At 44.8% G+C, this 22,262-nt stretch overlaps 1 protein-coding gene across 6 annotated transcripts in view; it reads right to left on the bottom strand.

Moving 5' to 3' along the window:
* LOC139368178 (centrosome-associated protein CEP250) overlaps positions 1 to 22,262 on the bottom strand; it is a 112,828-nt gene that overhangs the window by 19,952 nt on the left and 70,614 nt on the right. For 2 of the 6 annotated variants that reach the window (XM_071106791.1, XM_071106788.1), the window contains exons 6-16: positions 21,050 to 21,266; positions 19,112 to 19,637; positions 17,657 to 17,804; positions 16,056 to 16,166; positions 7,488 to 7,544; positions 7,284 to 7,352; positions 7,068 to 7,157; positions 3,260 to 3,372; positions 3,066 to 3,104; positions 802 to 1,609; positions 588 to 704 (exon numbers count right to left, since the gene is read on the bottom strand). In XM_071106791.1, coding sequence (XP_070962892.1) covers positions 588 to 704; positions 802 to 1,609; positions 3,066 to 3,104; positions 3,260 to 3,372; positions 7,068 to 7,157; positions 7,284 to 7,352; positions 7,488 to 7,544; positions 16,056 to 16,166; positions 17,657 to 17,804; positions 19,112 to 19,637; positions 21,050 to 21,266 — 2,295 coding nt within the window. Of the gene's footprint in view, positions 1 to 587; positions 705 to 801; positions 1,610 to 3,065; positions 3,105 to 3,259; positions 3,373 to 7,067; positions 7,158 to 7,283; positions 7,353 to 7,487; positions 7,545 to 8,196; positions 8,639 to 16,055; positions 16,167 to 17,656; positions 17,805 to 19,111; positions 19,638 to 21,049; positions 21,267 to 22,262 lie in introns of those variants that run through there. The other 4 variants (XM_071106795.1, XM_071106794.1, XM_071106793.1 and 1 more) reach the window with 3 other exon arrangements.

Below are 22,262 nucleotides of genomic sequence, written 5' to 3'. Positions count from 1 at the left end.
AAAAAGTCATGCACAAAAACAGGCTGAGAGGACAGGATGGCGAGAACGACAAGAAAGAAAAAGCACAGCGGCAAAGCTCCTCTAGGTTCTTACCTTCGGCATCAATCCAAACCAATCATTTCCCCCCCAGTAGATGTGAGACTCCGTAAAAACAGTTAGCGAAAAACCATGCCGAGACCACCACAACCATGCACATCTGTTTTTAAGGACTAAGACCCCACACCTGTTAGTAGAATCACACACACACCACAAAGTCAGAAACCCCACACACGCGACATCCTCAACCTCACGCTATCAGTTTGTATTCCCATCAGTGCGAACATTGCCTTTGATTGTAAATACTGTGTCTCACCCTAAGATGTTCAGTAATGTAATACACAAACTGAATAGGAAACCCTGCTGCGAAAACGAGCCAGAATATCAAACGATAAAAGCCCTCCAAACATGAACTCACAGTAAAAGGGTATATCATTTAAAATGATTTAAAGCAAAATGATTGGTACTCTCTCAAGTTGTAATAATAGCCAACTAACTGAAACTAATATCCAACTAATCAGACATGATCAGCTACTGTTGGCGTGTGGTACCTGTAGCACGTAGCCCTCCCTGGCACTGTGCTCTCTGCCCCTGGCATCTTCGAGCTGCTCCTGCAGCATGTTGTTCTGCTCCTGCAGCCTGGCCAGCTCCTTCTGGGTCTGCCCCAGCTGCATCATTCACATGCATTAGAATATAGTACGGTTCCTCATTATAATGACACACAGTAGAATATTGAAGCTTTGGCCGGTGTACATAAAAGCCTACCTCCTTGTCCAGCAGGGCAGCTAGCTCCTGTGGGGGCAGTCTCTCAGTGAGGCTGGCGTCAGTGGTGCTGATGGGCACCTGCTTCTCCTCTCGGAGCGGCGTGGTCTCCACCTGATGCCACCGCTGCTCGATCTCCACCTGCACGTCGGGGGCTCTGCAGTCGCTCTCCCCGCTCCCCTCCGCACCAGGCTCAGGGTGGTCGACCTCCATCCTCCCCTGGTCCTGGGACTCCCCGGGGTTCCTCGGTTCGGCCCCCACTGCATTTACAGTGGCCGTCATTGTGGTGGTGACCGTGCTGGGTGCGTGGGTGTCCTGCTTAAAGCGCTGCTGTCTTTCATCCCGCCGCCGCCCCCGCTCCTGCTCTGACTCCTCCCTGGTTGCCAAGGCGGAGCCCCGGCCGGGTGGAGGGGCCGAAATAGAGGAGGAAGTTGGCGGGGAAGAGGTGGTGGAGACGGGGGAGGACGCCAGGGAAGAAGTGGAGGAGGACGAAGAGGAGGTAGAAGAGGAAGAAGCAGAGCTGGGGTCAACAGTATCTGGTGCTTTGTCCCTCTTTGGGTCCTCCGTCTGTCCGGGCTGGAATTCGGACCAGTCGTAAGTTTTGGAGCGGCCTTCTCGCCTACGCTCTCGGACCCGGCTCTTGCGTGGCTCCGAGGCGGGGGCAGCGACTGTGGCAGGAGCGTGGTCTACAGACCTCTGTGTTTTGACCACCCGGACCTCCACCCGGGGGCTCTCGGGGCTGGGGTCAGGGCCTGGCTGGGGAGACGGATGCAGCGCCACCCGCCCTCTGGCCTTCTCCTCAAGGAGGGAGCTGAGGACATGGGAGGAGTGAGAGAGAAGGAAATGAATGGAGAGGAAGAGAGAGAAAGAGACTGGTCAGTGATGGCTTAAGACGCTCAGTACGGGTGTTAAGACAAATCAGCACGTTCGAGAGGATCGGCCTGAGCAAGGATGACCGTGCAGAATCCCTGACCTACAATCATCTTGCTCCCCCAGATAACGACTAATGATGTGACCAATGCCGATACCCTCAAAATGCGTTGAAGAAGCCCATGCAAACGCAGCTACACACACACTGCTACAGAACATCAACTATTCACTTACAACAAAACATCTCTGTGCTCACAAAGTAAGCTTAAACCACAACAGCAAATGAGAGGAATACATTGGGACATTTCAGCACTAAAGCAGTCTGGGAGAATTGGGCCAAACTGCAGTGAGTGCATGATGGGCCTCAGATCAGATTTGGCCTTTCTCTTTCGTAAGACATGTCTGTAATCCGAGACTTGAGCCGAGCGCACTGCAGTTTCTCAACTTTAGCCGTTTGTACAGTAGACGAGCGGGGGAATGTGGTCACAGTCATCTGCACACTGCTTGGCATTCACTGAAACCGCGATGGGGAGTGCGCACCTAAAAAAGTGGGCTGACGGTAAAGTCTATTTCCGGGGGGGTGGGTCAGAGGAATGGGAGAGGGGTACAATCCAAGAGAAGAGAAGTCCGCGAGTTGTCTACGCAGGAACGCCAAAAATATCCCACATTCCTGTTTAGAGGGAGCCGCCTTCGAGTCGGACAGCAGCACAGCCATACGTGAGTTCAGTAAACAGGGGTAAAACCCTATACACTAAACCCCCTATATTCATCAGCTGGAAGGTCTTTGGGAACAGCTAGGATGTCAATGCGCCAACTCCCCCTCCCCCACTACCGTTGCCACCCCTGCTGAAGAAAATCCTAGGGAAAAAACACTGAACCCAATACAGAGTCCATAGGCATATGAAGAGCCCCAGTGAAAGACAAGACCTCTGGGCAGAAACACTAGCGCAGGGGGCTAAAATGATCCGACAACAAAATCGGTAATGCTTCTGTTGCCGCGATACACTTAGGGCAGTGTTTGCACCAAGGTGGCACTGACACGAGTCTCCTCGTGCTCCAGCTGCCTTTTCATGGTTCATCAAAGCAGAACACACATACTGTAAGTGTTACCATATACGTCTCATTTTTGTCCCTTCTTCATTATCTCTATACATCACCTTTTATCAACCTACAATAGTTTTCTACGCTGATCGAGCCAGGTAAGATAGATGACTATTTCAATTGACTGATGGTGCGCGTACTGCAGCGGGCTTCCTGAGCAGTACTACTTGGAGACATTACTCAATGTTCAGGACACAGGGCGGGACGACAAACACGCAGGCAGGCATTACTGAACCATTACATCACGGGGAGAGGGGGGGGGGGGGGGGGGGGGATCAACACACAAGCGCTCCAACCTGGGCTTCAGAACCGACAGTTTCAGAGAGACGTTTTTCCTGGAAGCAGAAAGGGTGGAAATACCAGAGGAGGAGGAGGAAGAGGAGGATGAGGAGAGAGATTAGTGAGAGTAAATAAAAGTGAGGAAATTGTTATGTCCGTCAGTGGCGGGTTGTGTCGACACTCCCTCCCACGCTCTGTGTGTTAGTCTTACCGGGTGACATCGGGAGGAGCGATGGTGGGCCGCGCGTTCTTCATGATGGCCTGAATCCAGTTGCGGCGGATTCCCGAGGTCATGGCCGACAGGGTGCACGCCCCCTCCTTACTCTGGACAAAGGGAGGGCAGGGCAGGAGGGGACGACAGGGCAGGAGGGGCACAGTGTTAGAATGGCTAGCTGACGAACAGTACTATTTAAGATGCACTCCTATCGACCAGTAGTAGCTAACTAATAAATAAATGTCAGTAACCAAAATGTTAGGGAGCAACCAAAACGCACCCCCACTGAATCCTGTCCCAAATCTTGTGTTCATTCCCCATCTCTAATGCATTCACACCATAACAGGAAACTTATCCCAATGACCGCACAGTGAATACAATGAATTACTATAACGAGTGTACCTTGATGAATTAGGGATGAGCGATATGACGATACATATCGTGTGACGATAGAGCATAATATGAAACGATAGAAAAACATCTATCGTTTATTACGTTGTGTCGCAAATCACTCTTTACGGCAATATTTTTTGTCAATTGGACGACGCTTTACGTTCTTCCACAAAATTTCCATCTACGGATGAGACCCAAAAAAGTACAGTCGAGTGCTCAAAACAAACCCCCGACTCAGACGTTGCGTTAGACTTTTGACCGCGCACCACCATATGGCAAAGAATGACCAAGATAGGAGATAACAGCTGCCGTTACAACTTACATCTGCAAAGACATGGCCCCAATTTACACGGTGGAGAAATGAGGGTTTCGTGAGTTGGTGCTAATACCAAGGTACCAAATTGTTATGTGGCAGGAATTAATGCCAAAATAACATGCAAAACAGGCAAGCCACCAAAAATAAATATATATATATATTAGGCCCATATTTAAGTGTTTTCTATTTACCTTTTTAGATTTTATACATATATATATACAGTGCCTTGCGAAAGTATTCGGCCCCCTTGAACTTTGCGACCTTTTGCCACATTTCAGGCTTCAAACAAAGATATAAAACTGTATTTTTTTGTGAAGAATCAACAACAAGTGGGACACAATCATGAAGTGGAACGACATTTATTGGATATTTCAAACTTTTTTAACAAATCAAAAACTGAAAAATTGGGCGTGCAAAATTATTCAGCCCCCTTATGTTAATACTTTGTAGCGCCACCTTTTGCTGCGATTACAGCTGTAAGTCGCTTGGGGTATGTCTATCAGTTTTGCACATCGAGAGACTGAATTTTTTTCCCATTCCTCCTTGCAAAACAGCTCGAGCTCAGTGAGGTTGGATGGAGAGCATTTGTGAACAGCAGTTTTCAGTTCTTTCCACAGATTCTCGATTGGATTCAGGTCTGGACTTTGACTTGGCCATTCTAACACCTGGATATGTTTATTTTTGAACCATTCCATTGTAGATTTTGCTTTATGTTTTGGATCATTGTCTTGTTGGAAGACAAATCTCTGTCCCAGTCTCAGGTCTTTTGCAGACTCCATCAGGTTTTCTTCCAGAATGGTCCTGTATTTGGCTCCATCCATCTTCCCATCAATTTTAACCATCTTCCCTGTCCCTGCTGAAGAAAAGCAGGCCCAAACCATGATGCTGCCACCACCATGTTTGACAGTGGGGATGGTGTGTTCAGCTGTGTTGCTTTTACGCCAAACATAAGGTTTTGCATTGTTGACAAAAAGTTAAATTTTGGTTTCATCTGACCAGAGCACCTTCTTCCACATGTTTGGTGTGTTTCCCAGGTGGCTTGTGGCAAACTTTAAACAACACTTTTTATGGATATCTTTAAGAAATGGCTTTCTTCTTGCCACTCTTCCATAAAGGCCAGATTTGTGCAATATACGACTGATTGTTGTTCTATGGACAGAGTCTCCCACCTCAGCTGTAGATCTCTGCAGTTCATCCAGAGTGATCATGGGCCTCTTGGCTGCATCTCTGATCAGTCTTCTCCTTGTATGAGCTGAAAGTTTAGAGGGACGGTCAGGTCTTGGTAGATTTGCAGTGGTCTGATACTCCTTCCATTTCAATAGTATCGCTTGCACAGTGCTCCTTGGAATGTTTAAAGCTTGGGAAATCTTTTTGTATCCAAATCCGGCTTTAAACTTCTTCACAACAGTATCTCGGACCTGCCTGGTGTGTTCCTTGTTCTTCATGATGCTCTCTGCGCTTTTAACGGACCTCTGAGACTATCACAGTGCAGGTGCATTTATACGGAGACTTGATTACACACAGGTGGATTGTATTTATCATCATTAGTCATTTAGGTCAATATTGGATCATTCAGAGATCCTCACTGAACTTCTGGAGAGAGTTTGCTGCACTGAAAGTAAAGGTGCTGAATAATTTTGCACGCCCAATTTTTCCGTTTTTGATTTGTTAAAAAAGTTAGAAATATCCAATAAATGTCGTTCCACTTCATGATTGTGTCCCACTTGTTGTTGATTCTTCACAAAAATACAGTTTTATATCTTTATGTTTGAAGCCTGAAATGTGGCAAAAGGTCGCAAAGTTCAAGGGGGCCGAATACTTTCGCAAGGCACTGTATATATATATATTGTGACATGCTTAATTGAAAATGTGCAAAGGTTCTAAATAAAAGGAGAAATAATCAAATATGAGTAAGTACCTTTTATTTGTTGAGTATAATTCAAAATGTAATAAGAAATAGGCCTTTACATCTGGTCATTTTATATCAACTTTATTCACTGAATTGACAGAAAATGTGCTATATCGTGATATGCATAATTAATAGGTGCTATGAAATGACCTATATTGGGATATGAGATTTTGGCCATATCACCCAGCCCTACGATGAATGAAAAACAAAGTGCACTCTCCATCCAGGGCTTCTACTGGATGTTCCATTCATTTACATCATTCTGTTTCGGTGGTTCCCCCACTGGGTCAAGCCCCATTCCTGGCCTCCATCCGATCTGCCCATGATGCAGAGCGCTAAAAGGTGTTATAAATACTGGAGTTATTCATCTCTTGTCACTAAACCGGTGTTGTTCTCAGCCAAAGAGAGAATGATCTCCTCCCACTGCTCTATTTCTGAACCCCCGAAACAGAAAATAACCAGGGAAGCGCCAGGAGAGCGGGCTCCATCTCTAAGCCAATGTAAACACAACAACCATCCCACAGCAGAAGCGACATGGATGTCATGTGTCCATGGGGCCTCGTACTAACTTCAGATCTGGGCATGTCTCCCGCATTGACATCGGTGCTTAGAGAGAACGTTTTGGATGTGGCCCATCGCCAAGAGATCAAGTGTTTGGCCTATAGTCAAGGGAAATGTTGCATCGCGAGGTAATCATCCTCACCTTGCTCCTCCTATGGAAGGGTCGTCTCACATTCCATCCTGTGTGCCATTAAAGCTTATGCCGAAAGCCTTCAAAACTATTTTTAGAAAAATAGGTTTTCCAAAACACGCAGGCACCAACATTGAGTAAGCGCCGACGTAAGACCAGGTTGGTCTTTTGAATGAGCGAGGTTAGACAAACATGTTATTCAGGGCCTCCGGGTGTTGGGGGGGTGGCAACGTCTGTGGCAGACTTAGATCAAATGATGTCACTCTCTCACAGAGGGATGACAGGTCAAGTGACATCCCTCACGATGGGACAAATAAATGTTTCGGAAGAGAAATGACCAAACCCAATGCCGCCGGCAATACCACATGTTGTCAATGCTGTTTTTAGAGTGCAGGGTCACAGCTGAGCAACAATTTGTTAGAGATGGGAAAGGCACGGACCATTTTTGGTTTGATCGATGGTATAGATGAGCAAAGTACAACCACAAAACACTCACAAGGATTTGGAAGCCATAGTTCCTCTGTACTGGGAACTCTGTGACATCATAACATGTGGACAGGTCAATCTCGCCGTCCATATCAGCAGCCTGGAATAAAACAACAAAAAGATCAAGAAAAATGTCAAGGGCAGTATTAACATTACACTGCATACATTGTTTGTTTGTTCTTTTTTTTGGGGGGTGGGGGTATATAAGTAATTCAGTGAGTCTTACCTCCTCAGCTATTGAGTCCCTGTAGTATCGTAGACTCTGGTCTGTGAGAACAAACCAGTGTTTCTTCCACTAGGAGGTAAAAAATGATAACATTTACTAGTTTTGTTAAAGCATACTCTCCTACTTAAATCCATGAGAGATGTCATAAGGCACTGCTAATCATTTAGAAACACAACCATGATTCCTGCTCATAAAGTATATTACCATTCCATCCTCGTATAGCTTGGTCATCCATCCTTTCTTGAAATTCAACAGATCTGGCTACATTGAAAACAAAAAACAACAACAGCTTCAATTCATGACACGCGATTTACAACTAGCTTATGCTCATGGCTCTCATTATCAGTGTTCGCTGCTTTATCGGTAGTCATTTACGCATAATATGTAATAGCTCTCGGCTAACAAAGTAGCTAACAGATTTTTGTCCAGAGCCAGCCAGACAGCTCACTGCAATGCTCTCAATAAACAGCCAACAGCTCAGCAGCTAACAGCTAACAGCTTTTCAGTCCACGTTGCCACCCAGATTCGACTAATGGGAAGAGTGGCCCACCCAACCCAATAGCGACCTTTCGTTGAACCCTGAAATACAGTAAACTTGCAAATACAAAATTGCCATTACGACAGAACTGCTACAGTCTTCAGATGTCCAAAATATCTATATTAGTGCTATATTTATATTAGACTTGGATTCGTTCAACTAATATAGCAATCACAGTGCAGAAAGAGAACCCCTTCGATGCTTTCATCCACAGAAAGACTCAATGAATGACCACTCGATCCACAACAAGTGAGCCCTTCTTCGCCAAACTCTCACTGCTCAACGAAGCAAACCAAGAACGTCTGCTGTTAGACCACCAGAACTAAACCGTCCATTTAGTCAACAAACAGGAACTGCGCTACGTTCGACCCCTACCTTGTTTCTGTTGATCCTCATCAGGTGTGGCACGGCCACGGTCTGGTGGAGACTCATTAACACACACTCTCTCTTCCACTTGACTCCCTCTCTCCCTCGCTCTCTGTGCGTCTTTGCACAAAGAGCTGGCACTTTAACACCCTTCACTCCAGCTATTTATAACAGGGGGGGTTTGGGGGGGGGCTATTTTGGCAGCTGCAGCTCGGCCATACCATCCACACGTTGACAGGAGGACAACTAACACCACACCGGGACAGTTCCCAGACCATATCTAAGTAACACTGAGATCCATGCATGTAATCTGTTAGTAAAGTAACCTAGGGTAAGGTTAAGTAACATAGGGTAAAGCAAAGGCCGGCCCGGGGGCCATATGTGGCACGCGACCTGATTCAATACGGCCCGTGGAATCATGCTCAGATCACATAAAGAATTTGCGATAGTAAAGTTTGGAGAAACGTATTTGTTATAAAAGCCCAATGAATTCTCACCATTGTGTAATGATGTAACTCCCACCGCTTGTGGGACATTTATTTGAAAGCACGTATAAATAACAAGGACAGACAATGACTGACAGGCTGACACACACTTCACAGTTACAAATAGTAGCTAGCTAGAAATTGTGCAAAAAAAAGAGTTTTTCAAAGAAAAGGATAGTAGACAATGAATGTAGGGTGTTCCAGTGAGAGGGGACATCGACATGTCTTTATTGAGGTATCAGGGAAAGCTGTGTGCTTAGTGTGCAAAGAGAGCATCGCTGTCTTGAAAGACTACAACTTGTCCTGACACTTCCAGACGAAGCATGCAGAGAAATATAGGAATATGTCTTCTGAGCAGAGGACAAGTACATCGAAAGAGTTGCTTTCTCAGTTGCAAAAGCAGCAAGGACTTTTCACAAAACGGCATTCAGAAAACGATGGAATTGCGAGAGCTAGCTATGTACTGTCCCACAAAATTGCCAAACATAGCAAGCCATTGGCTGAGGGCAAATTCATTAGAGAATGTTTAATTGACCTCTGCAGCAATTTTGCCCCGACATGAAATAGCTGTTTGAAAATGTTTCCCTGTCAAGACGAACAGTGACACGGCGTGTTGAGGACAACGCAGAGAATATGGAACAACAGTTGAAAGTCAAGGTAAAGGATTTCAACTATTTCTCCTTGGGCCCTGGATGAGATCAGTGATGCAGTTGTTGCTATTCTTCCGAAGCATAACCTCAGACTTTGAACGTATAGAAGAGCTTGCTTCAGTGCAGTCAATGAAGAGCACAACCACAGGGAAACATTTATTGGAGGAGGTTAATAAGTGTGGCAAAGCTAGGAACTGAGTTTTGACATTTTTTCCAGTGTAAACCACTGATGGGTGCCCAAACATGACAGGAAAAAACATTGGCCTTTTGAAAAGGACACAAGATCAAGTAGCTGAGCTGAACCCAGATGAGAAAATATTTTTCCTGCATTGCATTATTCATCAGAAGGTGCTCTGTAAATGTGTTCTGAAAATGAGCCATGGTGTGGATACAGTCACTAAAGTGGTACACTTCATAAGAGGAAAATCTTTAAACCACATGCAGTTTATCTCACGGTAGGAAGAGACAGAGTCGGGTCATCCAGACCTCCCCTACCACACAAACGTGAGATGTCTGAGTTTGGGGTAAGGTGCTGGGACCAGAAGTGTGGGTGTGGGACCAGAAGTCGGAGATTGCCGAGTTTTTGCAAATGAAAGGAAAGTATGTGGATTTCCCTCAACTGCAAAAGGCAAGATAAAAAACGGTTGGTTGATTTTGCCTTCACCGTGGACATCATGGCCCTCATGAATGAACTGAATTCCAAACAAGGAAAAATTACTCCTCCTGACCCGGCAAGTAGAAGCAGACAATCTCACCCACCTTCCGACACTACTAGTCTGTTCCCTATCAGATGACAACAATCTCACCCACCTTCCAACACTACTAGTCTGTTCTCTATCAGATGACACTACTAGTCTGTTCCCTATCAGATGACAACAATCTCACCCACCTTCCAACACTACTAGTCTGTTCTCTATCAGATGACACTACTAGTCTGTTCTCTATCAGATGACACTAGTAGTCTGTTCCCTATCAGATGACCTTCCGACACTACTAGTCTGTTCCCTATCAGATGACAACAATCTCACCCACCTTCCAACACTACTAGTCTGTTCCCTATCAGATGACAACAATCTCACCCACCTTCCAACACTACTAGTCTGTTCTCTATCAGATGACACTACTAGTCTGTTCCCTATCAGATGACACTACTAGTCTGTTCCCTATCAGATGACCTTCCGACACTATTAGTCTGTTCCCTATCAGATGACACTACTAGTCTGTTCTCTATCAGATGACACTACTAGTCTGTTCCCTATCAGATGACACTACTAGTCTGTTCCCTATCAGATGACACTACTAGTCTGTTCCCTTTCAGATGACAACAATCTCACCCACCTTCCGACACTATTAGTCTGTTCCCTATCAGATGACACTACTAGTCTGTTCCCTATCAGATGACACTACTAGTCTGTTCCCTATCAGATGACAACAATCTCACCCACCTTCCGACACTATTAGTCTGTTCCCTATCAGATGACACTACTAGTCTGTTCTCTATCAGATGACACTACTAGTCTGTTCCCTATCAGATGACACTACTAGTCTGTTCCCTATCAGATGACCTTCCGACACTATTAGTCTGTTCCCTATCAGATGACAACAATCTCACCCACCTTCCGACACTACTAGTCTGTTCCCTATCAGATGACACTACTAGTCTGTTCCCTATCAGATGACACTACTAGTCTGTTCTCTATCAGATGACACTAGTAGTCTGTTCCCTATCAGATGACACTACTAGTCTGTTCTCTATCAGATGACACTACTAGTCTGTTCTCTATCAGATGACAACAATCTCACCCACCTTCTGACACTACTAGTCTGTTCTCTATCAGATGACACTACTAGTCTGTTCTCTATCAGATGACACTACTAGTCTGTTCCCTATCAGATGACACTACTAGTCTGTTCTCTATCAGATGACAACAATCTCACCCACCTTCTGACACTACTAGTCTGTTCTCTATCAGATGACACTACTAGTCTGTTCCCTATCAGATGACCTTCCGACACTATTAGTTTGTTCCCTATCAGATGACAACAATCTCACCCACCTTCCGACACTATTAGTCTGTTCCCTATCAGATGACACTACTAGTCTGTTCCCTATCAGATGACACTATTAGTCTGTTCCCTATCAGATGACCTTCCGACACTACTAGTCTGTTCCCTATCAGATGACAACAATCTCACCCACCTTCCGACACTATTAGTCTGTTCCCTATCAGATGACACTACTAGTCTGTTCTCTATCAGATGACACTAGTAGTCTGTTCCCTATCAGATGACACTACTAGTCTGTTCTCTATCAGATGACACTGCTAGTCTGTTCTCTATCAGATGACACTACTAGTCTGTTCCCTTTCAGATGACAACAATCTCACCCACCTTCTGACACTACTAGTCTGTTCTCTATCAGATGACACTACTAGTCTGTTCCCTATCAGATGACACTACTAGTCTGTTCTCTATCAGATGACACTACTAGTCTGTTCTCTATCAGATGACAACAATCTCACCCACCTTCTGACACTACTAGTCTGTTCTCTATCAGATGACACTACTAGTCTGTTCTCTATCAGATGACACTATTAGTCTGTTCCCTATCAGATGACCTTCCGACACTATTAGTTTGTTCCCTATCAGATGACAACAATCTCACCCACCTTCCGACACTATTAGTCTGTTCCCTATCAGATGACACTACTAGTCTGTTCCCTATCAGATGACACTATTAGTCTGTTCCCTATCAGATGACACTATTAGTCTGTTCCCTATCAGATGACCTTCCGACACTACTAGTCTGTTCCCTATCAGATGACAACAATCTCACCCACCTTCCGACACTATTAGTCTGTTCCCTATCAGATGACACTATTAGTCTGTTCTCTATCAGATGACAACAATCTCACCCACCTTCCGACACTATTAGTTTGTTCCCTATCAGATGACAACAATCTCACCCACCTTCTGACACTACTAGTCTGTTCCCTATCAGATGACACTACTAGTCTGTTCCCTATCAGATGACACTACTAGTCTGTTCCCTATCAGATGACCTTCCGACACTATTAGTCTGTTCCCTATCAGATGACAACAATCTCACCCACCTTCCGACACTACTAGTCTGTTCCCTATCAGATGACACTACTAGTCTGTTCCCTATCAGATGACACTACTAGTCTGTTCTCTATCAGATGACACTAGTAGTCTGTTCCCTATCAGATGACACTACTAGTCTGTTCTCTATCAGATGACACTACTAGTCTGTTCTCTATCAGATGACAACAATCTCACCCACCTTCTGACACTACTAGTCTGTTCTCTATCAGATGACACTACTAGTCTGTTCTCTATCAGATGACACTACTAGTCTGTTCCCTATCAGATGACACTACTAGTCTGTTCTCTATCAGATGACAACAATCTCACCCACCTTCTGACACTACTAGTCTGTTCTCTATCAGATGACACTACTAGTCTGTTCCCTATCAGATGACCTTCCGACACTATTAGTTTGTTCCCTATCAGATGACAACAATCTCACCCACCTTCCGACACTATTAGTCTGTTCCCTATCAGATGACACTACTAGTCTGTTCCCTATCAGATGACACTATTAGTCTGTTCCCTATCAGATGACCTTCCGACACTACTAGTCTGTTCCCTATCAGATGACAACAATCTCACCCACCTTCCGACACTATTAGTCTGTTCCCTATCAGATGACACTACTAGTCTGTTCTCTATCAGATGACACTAGTAGTCTGTTCCCTATCAGATGACACTACTAGTCTGTTCTCTATCAGATGACACTGCTAGTCTGTTCTCTATCAGATGACACTACTAGTCTGTTCCCTTTCAGATGACAACAATCTCACCCACCTTCTGACACTACTAGTCTGTTCTCTATCAGATGACACTACTAGTCTGTTCCCTATCAGATGACACTACTAGTCTGTTCTCTATCAGATGACACTACTAGTCTGTTCTCTATCAGATGACAACAATCTCACCCACCTTCTGACACTACTAGTCTGTTCTCTATCAGATGACACTACTAGTCTGTTCTCTATCAGATGACACTATTAGTCTGTTCCCTATCAGATGACCTTCCGACACTATTAGTTTGTTCCCTATCAGATGACAACAATCTCACCCACCTTCCGACACTATTAGTCTGTTCCCTATCAGATGACACTACTAGTCTGTTCCCTATCAGATGACACTATTAGTCTGTTCCCTATCAGATGACACTATTAGTCTGTTCCCTATCAGATGACCTTCCGACACTACTAGTCTGTTCCCTATCAGATGACAACAATCTCACCCACCTTCCGACACTATTAGTCTGTTCCCTATCAGATGACACTATTAGTCTGTTCTCTATCAGATGACAACAATCTCACCCACCTTCCGACACTATTAGTTTGTTCCCTATCAGATGACAACAATCTCACCCACCTTCTGACACTACTAGTCTGTTCCCTATCAGATGACACTACTAGTCTGTTCCCTATCAGATGACACTACTAGTCTGTTCCCTATCAGATGACCTTCCGACACTATTAGTCTGTTCCCTATCAGATGACAACAATCTCACCCACCTTCCGACACTACTAGTCTGTTCCCTATCAGATGACACTACTAGTCTGTTCTCTATCAGATGACACTACTAGTCTGTTCCCTATCAGATGACAACAATCTCACCCACCTTCTGACACTACTAGTCTGTTCTCTATCAGATGACACTACTAGTCTGTTCTCTATCAGATGACACTACTAGTCTGTTCCCTATCAGATGACCTTCCGACACTACTAGTCTGTTCCCTATCAGTTGACCAGCGGGAGAAGTACACATCGCTGCTGCGTGCTTTGAACTGTGAGTTCTCATCGTTTTGAGGATTTCAAAGTGTTGGAAAATGACATGCTGTTGGTTTCCTCTCCTTTCACCTTCAATGTGGATAACGCTCCCACTGACCTGCAACTTGAGCTTATCGAACAATGGCAAAAATGCATTCTAATGTGGCCTTCCATGGAAAATAATTGCCCAGACCTGACCTAGTATAAACTAAAGTGACCTAAAGTAAAGTAACCTAGTGTTAAGTAAAGTAACCTAGTGTTAAGTAAAGTAACCTAGTGTTAAGTAAAGTAACCTAGTGTTAAGTAAAGTGAAGTAACCTAGTGTTAAGTAAAGTAACCTAGTGTTAAGTAAAGTAACCTAGTGTTAAGTAAAGTAACCTAGTGTTAAGTAAAGTAACCTAGTGTTAAGTAAAGTAACCTAGTGTTAAGTAAAGTAACCTAGTGTTAAGTAACGTGAAGTAACCTAGTGTTAAGTAAAGTAACCTAGTGTTAAGTAAAGTAACCTAGTGTTAAGTAAAGTAAAGTAACCTAGTGTTAAGTAAAGTGAAGTAACCTAGTGTTAAGTAAAGTGAAGTAACCTAGCGTTAAGTAAAGTGAAGTAACCTAGTGTTAAGTAAAGTAACCTAGTGTTAAGTAAAGTAACCTAGTGTTAAGTAAAGTATAGTAACCTAGTGTTAAGTAAAGTGAAGTAACCTAAAGTAACCTAGTGTTAAGTAAAGTGAAGTAACCTAGTCTTAAGTAAAGTAACCTAGTGTTAAGTAAAGTAAAGTAACCTAGTGTTAAGTAAAGTGAAGTAACCTAGTGTTAAGTAAAGTAACCTAGTGTTAAGTAAAGTAACCTAGTGTTAAGTAAAGTAACCTAGTGTTAAGTAAAGTAACCTAGTGTTAAGTAAAGTGAAGTAACCTAGTGTTAAGTAAAGTAACCTAGTGTTAAGTAAAGTAAGCTAGTGTTAAGTAAAGTAACCTAGTGTTAAGTAAAGTAACCTAGTGTTAAGTAAAGTAACCTAGTGTTAAGTAAAGTAACCTAGTGTTAAGTAAAGTAACCTAGTGTTAAGTAAAGTAACCTAGTGTTAAGTAAAGTAAAGTAACCTAGTGTTAAGTAAAGTGAAGTAACCTAGTGTTAAGTAAAGTAACCTAGTGTTAAGTAAAGTAACCTAGTGTTAAGTAAAGTAACCTAGTGTTAAGTAAAGTAACCTAGTGTTAAGTAAAGTAACCTAGTGTTAAGTAAAGTAACCAAGTGTTAAGTAAAGTAAAGTAACCTAGTGTTAAGTAAAGTGAAGTAACCTAGTGTTAAGTAAAGTAAGCTAGTGTTAAGTAAAGTAACCTAGTGTTAAGTAAAGTAACCTAGTGTTAAGTAAAGTAACCTAGTGTTAAGTAAAGTAACCTAGTGTTAAGTAAAGTAACCTAGTGTTAAGTAAAGTAACCTAGTGTTAAGTAAAGTAACCTAGTGTTAAGTAAAGTAACCTAGTGTTAAGTAAAGTGAAGTAACCTAGTGTTAAGTAAAGTAACCTAGTGTTAAGTAAAGTAACCTAGTGTTAAGTAAAGTGAAGTAACCTAGCGTTAAGTAAAGTGAAGTAACCTAGCGTTAAGTAAAGTGAAGTAACCTAGCGTTAAGTAAAGTAAAGTAACCTAGTGTTAAGTAAAGTGAAGTAACCTAGTGTTAAGTAAAGTAAAGTAACCTAGCGCAAAGTAACAACCTATCACAAACTAAAGTGACCTAATGTAAAGTAACCTAGCATAAAGTACAGTGGAGTGACCTAGCGCAAAGTAACAACCTATCACAAACTAAAGTGATCTAATATAAAGTAACCTAGCATAAAGTACAGTGGAGTGACCTTGCGTAAAGTAAATTACTGCCCAGCACTCACAGTCATAGAGGACTCAGTCACTCGGCGGTCCAGGGACTTGGCCCTCCGGAAGTTGAACGAGCAGGACACATCAGGAACGCGACGCTCCTTCTCAGCATCCAATGACATCTCCTGAAAATGCCCAACATATAGGGTTGACATGACATGAATCCATTGGCTATGAAATATGACTAAAAACACTCACTACAGCTCATATAAAGCATTCGCTTTATCTACATTTTTTGCTTTATAACCTAATTCCCCTCAATCTACACACGATACCCCATAACAGGATTTTAGAAACCTTTGCAAATTTGTAAAAAATAAAACAAATACCTTAATTACATAAGTATTCAACCCCTTTGCTATGAGACTCAAAATTGAGCTCCAGTGGATCCTGCTTCCATTAAATCATCCTTGAGAGGTTTCTACAACTTGATTGGAGTCCACCTGTGGTCAATTCAATTGATTGGACATGATTTGGAAGGCACACGCCTTGACCAAGAACCCAATGGTCACTCTAACAGAGCTCCAGAGTTCCTCTGTGGAGAAGGGAGAACCTTCCAGAAGGACAACCATCTCTGCAGCACTCTACCACTCATCATTAAAAGGCACATGACAGCCTGCTTGGAGTTTGCCAAAAGGCACCTAAAGGACTGTCAGACCATGAAAAACAAGATTCACTAGTCTGACGAAACCAAGATTGAACTCTTTGGCCTGAATGCCAAGCATCACGTCTGGAGGAAACCTTGCACCATCCCTACGGTGAATCATGGTGGTGGCAGTGTCATGCTGTGGGGATGTTTTTTGTGGCAGGGACTGGGAGACTAGTCAGGATCGAGGCACAGATGAACGGAGAAAAGTACAAAGGGGTCCTTGATGAAAACCTTCTCCAGACCACTCAGGACCTCCGACTACGACGAAGGTTCACCTTCCAACAGGACAACGACCCTAAGCACACAGCCAAGACAACGCAGGAGTGGTTTCAGGACAAGTCTCTGAACGTTCTTGAGTGGCCCAGCCAGAGCCAGAACTAACATCTCTGGAGAGACCTGAAAATAGCTGTGCAGCGACGCTCTCCATCCAACCTGCCGGAGCTTGAGAGGATCTGCAGAGAAGAATTGGAGAAACTCCCCAAATACAGGTGTGCCAAGCTTGTAGCATCATACCCAAGAAGACTTGAGTAGCTGCCAAAGGTGCTTCAACAAAGTACTGAGTAAAGGGTCTGAATACTTGTGTAAATGTGATAGTTTACATTTTTAATACATTTGCAAACATTTCTGAAAACCTGTTTTTGCTTTGTCATTAAGGGGTATTGTGTGTAGATTGATGAGGGGGGGAAACAATTGAATCCATTCTAGAATAAGGCTGTAAAGTAACAAAATGTGGAAAAAGTCAAGGGGTCTGAGTACTTCCCGAATGCACCGTAAACTACTGTAGTGTATGTATTCACGTGTCAATTTTAACACGGTTATCTTCATATTGACGTCAACTGAAACATTTATGAAAGGTTTATGATGAATGAGAGTTCTCTGTAAATTGGAGCTAATGTTAGGTGCCATGTATGGTTTATGACCCCTAACGACAGCCTTGTGTTAGGGGGGAGGGAGGGGGGACATTACCTGTTTGCAAGCGAGGGAGCGTCTCTCGCTACGCCCCTGCCTCTGGACAGACACGGTATTGGAGGGGGGCTCCGAAGAAGAGGTGGTGTCCATGTGTTCCACGCCCTCCCCATCCCCCGACTCAAACTTCCCTATCACCTGAGAACGCCTGTGGAAAACATACACATACGCAGTCAGCCAGCATCACACACACACACACACACACACAAAATCATGAACAGTATCACATAAACAGCATGACATAGGGTCTTTGAAACCTCAGCTATGGATCATCTCTTCCTGTACTTAAGTGACAGCATTTTGTTTCCAATAACTGAAGAGTAACATGCCTTTTATAAGAAGGTTGCCGACGGTTTTCCAGTAAAACACGAGGCTCTAACACACTCAAGCTGCTGCTACTAAAACCGTCTGCAGCCTTTCTTCGGCCATGCGTCAGGATATAACACACAATCAAATGAGCTGCAAAAAAAACCAAACAAAAAAAGAGCAAATCCTCTCAAGGTCCTAGCGTCAATGTGCGTTGACTAAAAGAGCAGAGCAGGACTATGGAGGCTGCTTTGTGCCAAAAATCTATAAGTCTATAGTATCAGTCTGGTTTGAATGTAAGAACATTTTGATCAATGACGACATTGATTCATCATTTTGGCACAACACATATTCCATAGAGAGAATGTGTAAGTGCAACTAGAAAAGGAAAATGGTCCACAAGAGACTGATAGAGTATGATGAGTATAGAGTGTTATGTGAAGAGATCAAACTTCAGATGGAGAGGAAGGAGGATCATTGTAGGATTAAGGACCATATTCCCAGGAGCAGCAGCAATGGCAGCATCAGCAGCGTTAGCCAAGGAGACTGGACCAGTTGTGAGTGACTGACTGAGCGTGTGAGAGATTGTGAGTGAATGAGTGAGAGCATGTGTGTGTGTGTGTGTGTGTGTGTGTGTGTGTGTGTGTGTGTGTGTGTGTGTGGTGGAATGAGAGAAAGCAGGAGTCAGCGGTAACCAGCAGGGCGCAGCAGGACGGAGGTGGAAGGTTTGGGAGGGCAAATTTTCAGAAGCTCCTGGAAGAGACAAAACAAAAAAAACAAAAAAAAATAGCAAAGTAGACAGAGCTGGACAGAGGGGGAAATATGCAAGCAATAAACATACGTTGGTTTTTACATTTGGCTCCAAGAGAGCCATTTAATTATGAAAGAGGCAGTAGAGGATCTCGAGGACTGCTGCCACTAGGTGGTGCCAGAAGACCAATACAGCTCATGAAGATCATAGTAATTGAATTTAGTGGAGGCTTGACAAAACCAAAAAACACTGAAGATCGCATGCGTGATAACATTCAATATAGTCGGTGGGCTTACAAAGCAATGCTGGGTGTAGTGTGGGTTTGACTGTTTCTAAGTGCCTTTGTGCATAAGTTAAATAAATGTGCGGTGTGTGGTGGGTCATCTCAATATCCTCACCTGCGCTCCAGCCCAAACAGCCTGGCCACCTCCTCCCGTCCGGGGCTGCGTGTGCGCGCCCTCAGCTCCACCCTCTTCTTGTCCGAGCGGAAGGCCTCGCGGTGGCTCAGCCGGCGAGCCCGCGGCACGTTCGACAGCACCACGTAGTCCTTGCCTGGTCGTCCCACTCTTCCCCCACCACCACCGCCAACATTCCCACCTGCCCCGCCTCGGCTGTCCCAGCTCAGGGCATTGCTGCTGGGCTCCGAGTCAAGGGAGCTCTGGGAGGAGCTGACGGTGGAGTAGCTAGGGGAGAGGAGGGCGCCTGGGGAGGGGAGGGGGTCTGAGGAGGGGTAGTTCAGGGAGGTGTTGGGGTACGAGGGGGAGTCACAGGGGCTGTACCTGTGGTGGAGGACGCCGAGGGAGGTAGAGGTGGTCAGGGGCTGGTGCTGGGGAGGCTGCGGGGGCTCCGGCGACTTTGTCTTCTCCAGGGAGAAGTAGCCACTCTCCACTCGTACCTTGCGTCCGCCGCTCAGGGAGCTACCGTCTTGCACCACACAAACAAAGCAGAGCAAGGGAAAGATTACAAAAAATGTTTGGCAGAAAATAATACACAAGCACGTACACTACGTAGTCAAAAGGATGTGGACACCTTCTCGTCGAACATCTCATTTCAAAATCATGGGTATTAATATGGAGTTGGTCCCTCTTTGCTGCTACAGCCTCAACTCTTCTAGAAAGGCTTTCCACTAGATGTTGGAAGATTGCTGTGGGGACTTGCTTCCATTCAGCCCCAAGAGCATTAGTGAGGTTGGGCACTGATGTTGGTCCATTAGGCCTGGCGTTCCAATTCATCTCAAAGGTGTTTGATTGGGTTGTGGTCAGGGCTCTGTGCAGGTCAGTCAAGATATTCCACACCGATCTCGACAAACCATTTCTGTATGGACCTCACTTTGTGCACAGGGGCATTTGCATGCTGAAACAGGAAAGGGCCTTCCCCAAACTGTTGCCACAAAGTCGGAAGCACAGAATCGTCTAGAATGTCAAGATTTCCCTTCATTGGAACCAATGGGCCTAGCCCGAACCATGAAAAACAGTCCCAGACCATTATTCCTCTTCCACCAAACTTTACAGTTCACTCTATGCATTCGGGCAGGTAGCGTTCTCCTGGCATCCGCCAAACCAAGATTCGACCAACGGACTGCCAGATGGTGAAGCGTGGTTCATCACTCCAGAAAACGCGTTACTTCAATGGTGGCGAGCTTTACACCACTGCAGCCGACGCTTGGCATTGCGCATGGTGATCTTAGGCTTGTGTGCGGCTGCTCGGCCATGGAAACCCATTTCATGAAGCTCCCGACGAACAGTTGTTGTGCTGACTTTGCTTCCAGAGGCAGTTTGGAACTCGATACTGAGTTTAGCATCTGAGGACAGACATTTATTTTTACGCGCTATGCGCTTCAGCACTCGCCACTCCCGTTCTATGATCATGTGTGGCCTACCACTTCGCGGCTGAGCCGTTGTTGCTCCTAGACTTTTCCATTTCACAATAACAGCACTTACAGTTGACCAGGGCAGCTCTAGCAGGATAGAAATATGACGAGCTGACTTGTTGGAAAAGTGGCATCCTATGACAGTGCCACATTGAAAGTAACTGAGCTCTTCAGTACGGGCAATTCTACTGCCAATGTTTGTCAATGGAGATTGCATAGCGGTGTGTTTGATTTTATACACTTGTCAGCAACGGACGTGAAATAGCCGAATCCACTAATTTGAATGGTTGTCCACATACTTTTGGCCAGGTAGTGTATGTACATGAACACAGAGCGAGGATATCAACATTGGCATCCAATAACTGCCTTTGCTGTTGATTACAAACTAAATTGACTGCTATGCTGACACCCAAAAATGTATTGGCTCAGGTGCTTTGGTGAAAGTGTGTCTCCAGTCTTTCCTCACCCTCTCTGGTGACGCTTGACCCCGGATGGCTCTGGGTCAGCTGGCTGAGACAGGAGGCGCTGCGGCTGCAGGGGATGGTGGATGCCCTGCTCCATCTCTCCTCCTGCCACAGTGTGGAGCGGCTGGCCGGCACCCGCTCTGCACTGGCTATACTGCTGGGCAGGCAGGGGATACTGCCCCCGCTACTGGTCACTGTCACCTTGGCTGGGCCAGGCTCCTGGGGGTAGAGGTGGGTGGGGGGACGAGAACGGTAAAAGGAAGAGAGAGGGAAAGACAAGAGTGCAAGAGGGTTCAGTGGAGGAGGAAAGAGACAAATGCAATCGTTACACATGTCAACAATGAAGATGAATCGTGACCATCTACTGAGTCCATCTCTCCATCTCTTTCTTTGGGGGAGCTTTTTCATGTATTCCGATGACTAAGAGTTCCTTTAGCATTTTCAATAAAAGTTTAGCGAAGAGACCGTATGTACAAAGAGTATTGTTTCATTACAGAACAGTACAGATTGACAGATTTAAGAGGGATGGAGGGAGGGGCAAAGTGAAAGAGAGGCAGACAGACAGCTCAACAAAGAACAAAGAGCTCCTTCATGGCAGTCACACCTGTTGTTGTTGTAGAGGACAGAACAGACAAGGGAAACATTCTGTGGGATAGAGATGTGACGACTTATGCCTGACTTCATACTTAATGTCTTCAAATGCTTGTTAATAACAAGGCAGTATATTTACTGTAAAGTCCCTGCTCATTTATGGTTTTTACCAATACCTGCATTCAGTACATATAGTACACATACACACAAAACAAATCCGTTTTGGCATGTAATCAGGGATAATAAAAAGGTAGACTCTTGACTCTTAGTATTTTGCGATACTGATAATTCTTACTTCCGTCAGTACCGCTCTTCACTCCTTTCCCTGCGACTATATTTTTGGGATATGTTCTTTTTTTTCTGAGGGTACTTTTGACGCCCTTTCATGATTTCCAATTGGTAGTTACAGTCTTGTCCGTACAGGAGTTGCAGCGATGGGGCTCGGGAGAGGCGAAGGTCGAGAGCCATGCATCCTCCGAAACGTGACCCCGCCAAGCCGCACTGCTTCTTGACACACTGCTCGCTTAACCCGGAAGCCAGCCGCACCAATGTGTCGGAGGAAACGCCGTACAGGCAGCGTGCATGCGCCCAGCCCGCCACAAGAGCGCGATGGGACAAGGACAT

This window comes from Oncorhynchus clarkii, chromosome 16, assembly GCF_045791955.1.
Source record: "Oncorhynchus clarkii lewisi isolate Uvic-CL-2024 chromosome 16, UVic_Ocla_1.0, whole genome shotgun sequence".
Taxonomy (NCBI): domain Eukaryota; kingdom Metazoa; phylum Chordata; class Actinopteri; order Salmoniformes; family Salmonidae; genus Oncorhynchus; species Oncorhynchus clarkii.
This window is presented reverse-complemented; position numbering and strand designations above follow the sequence as displayed.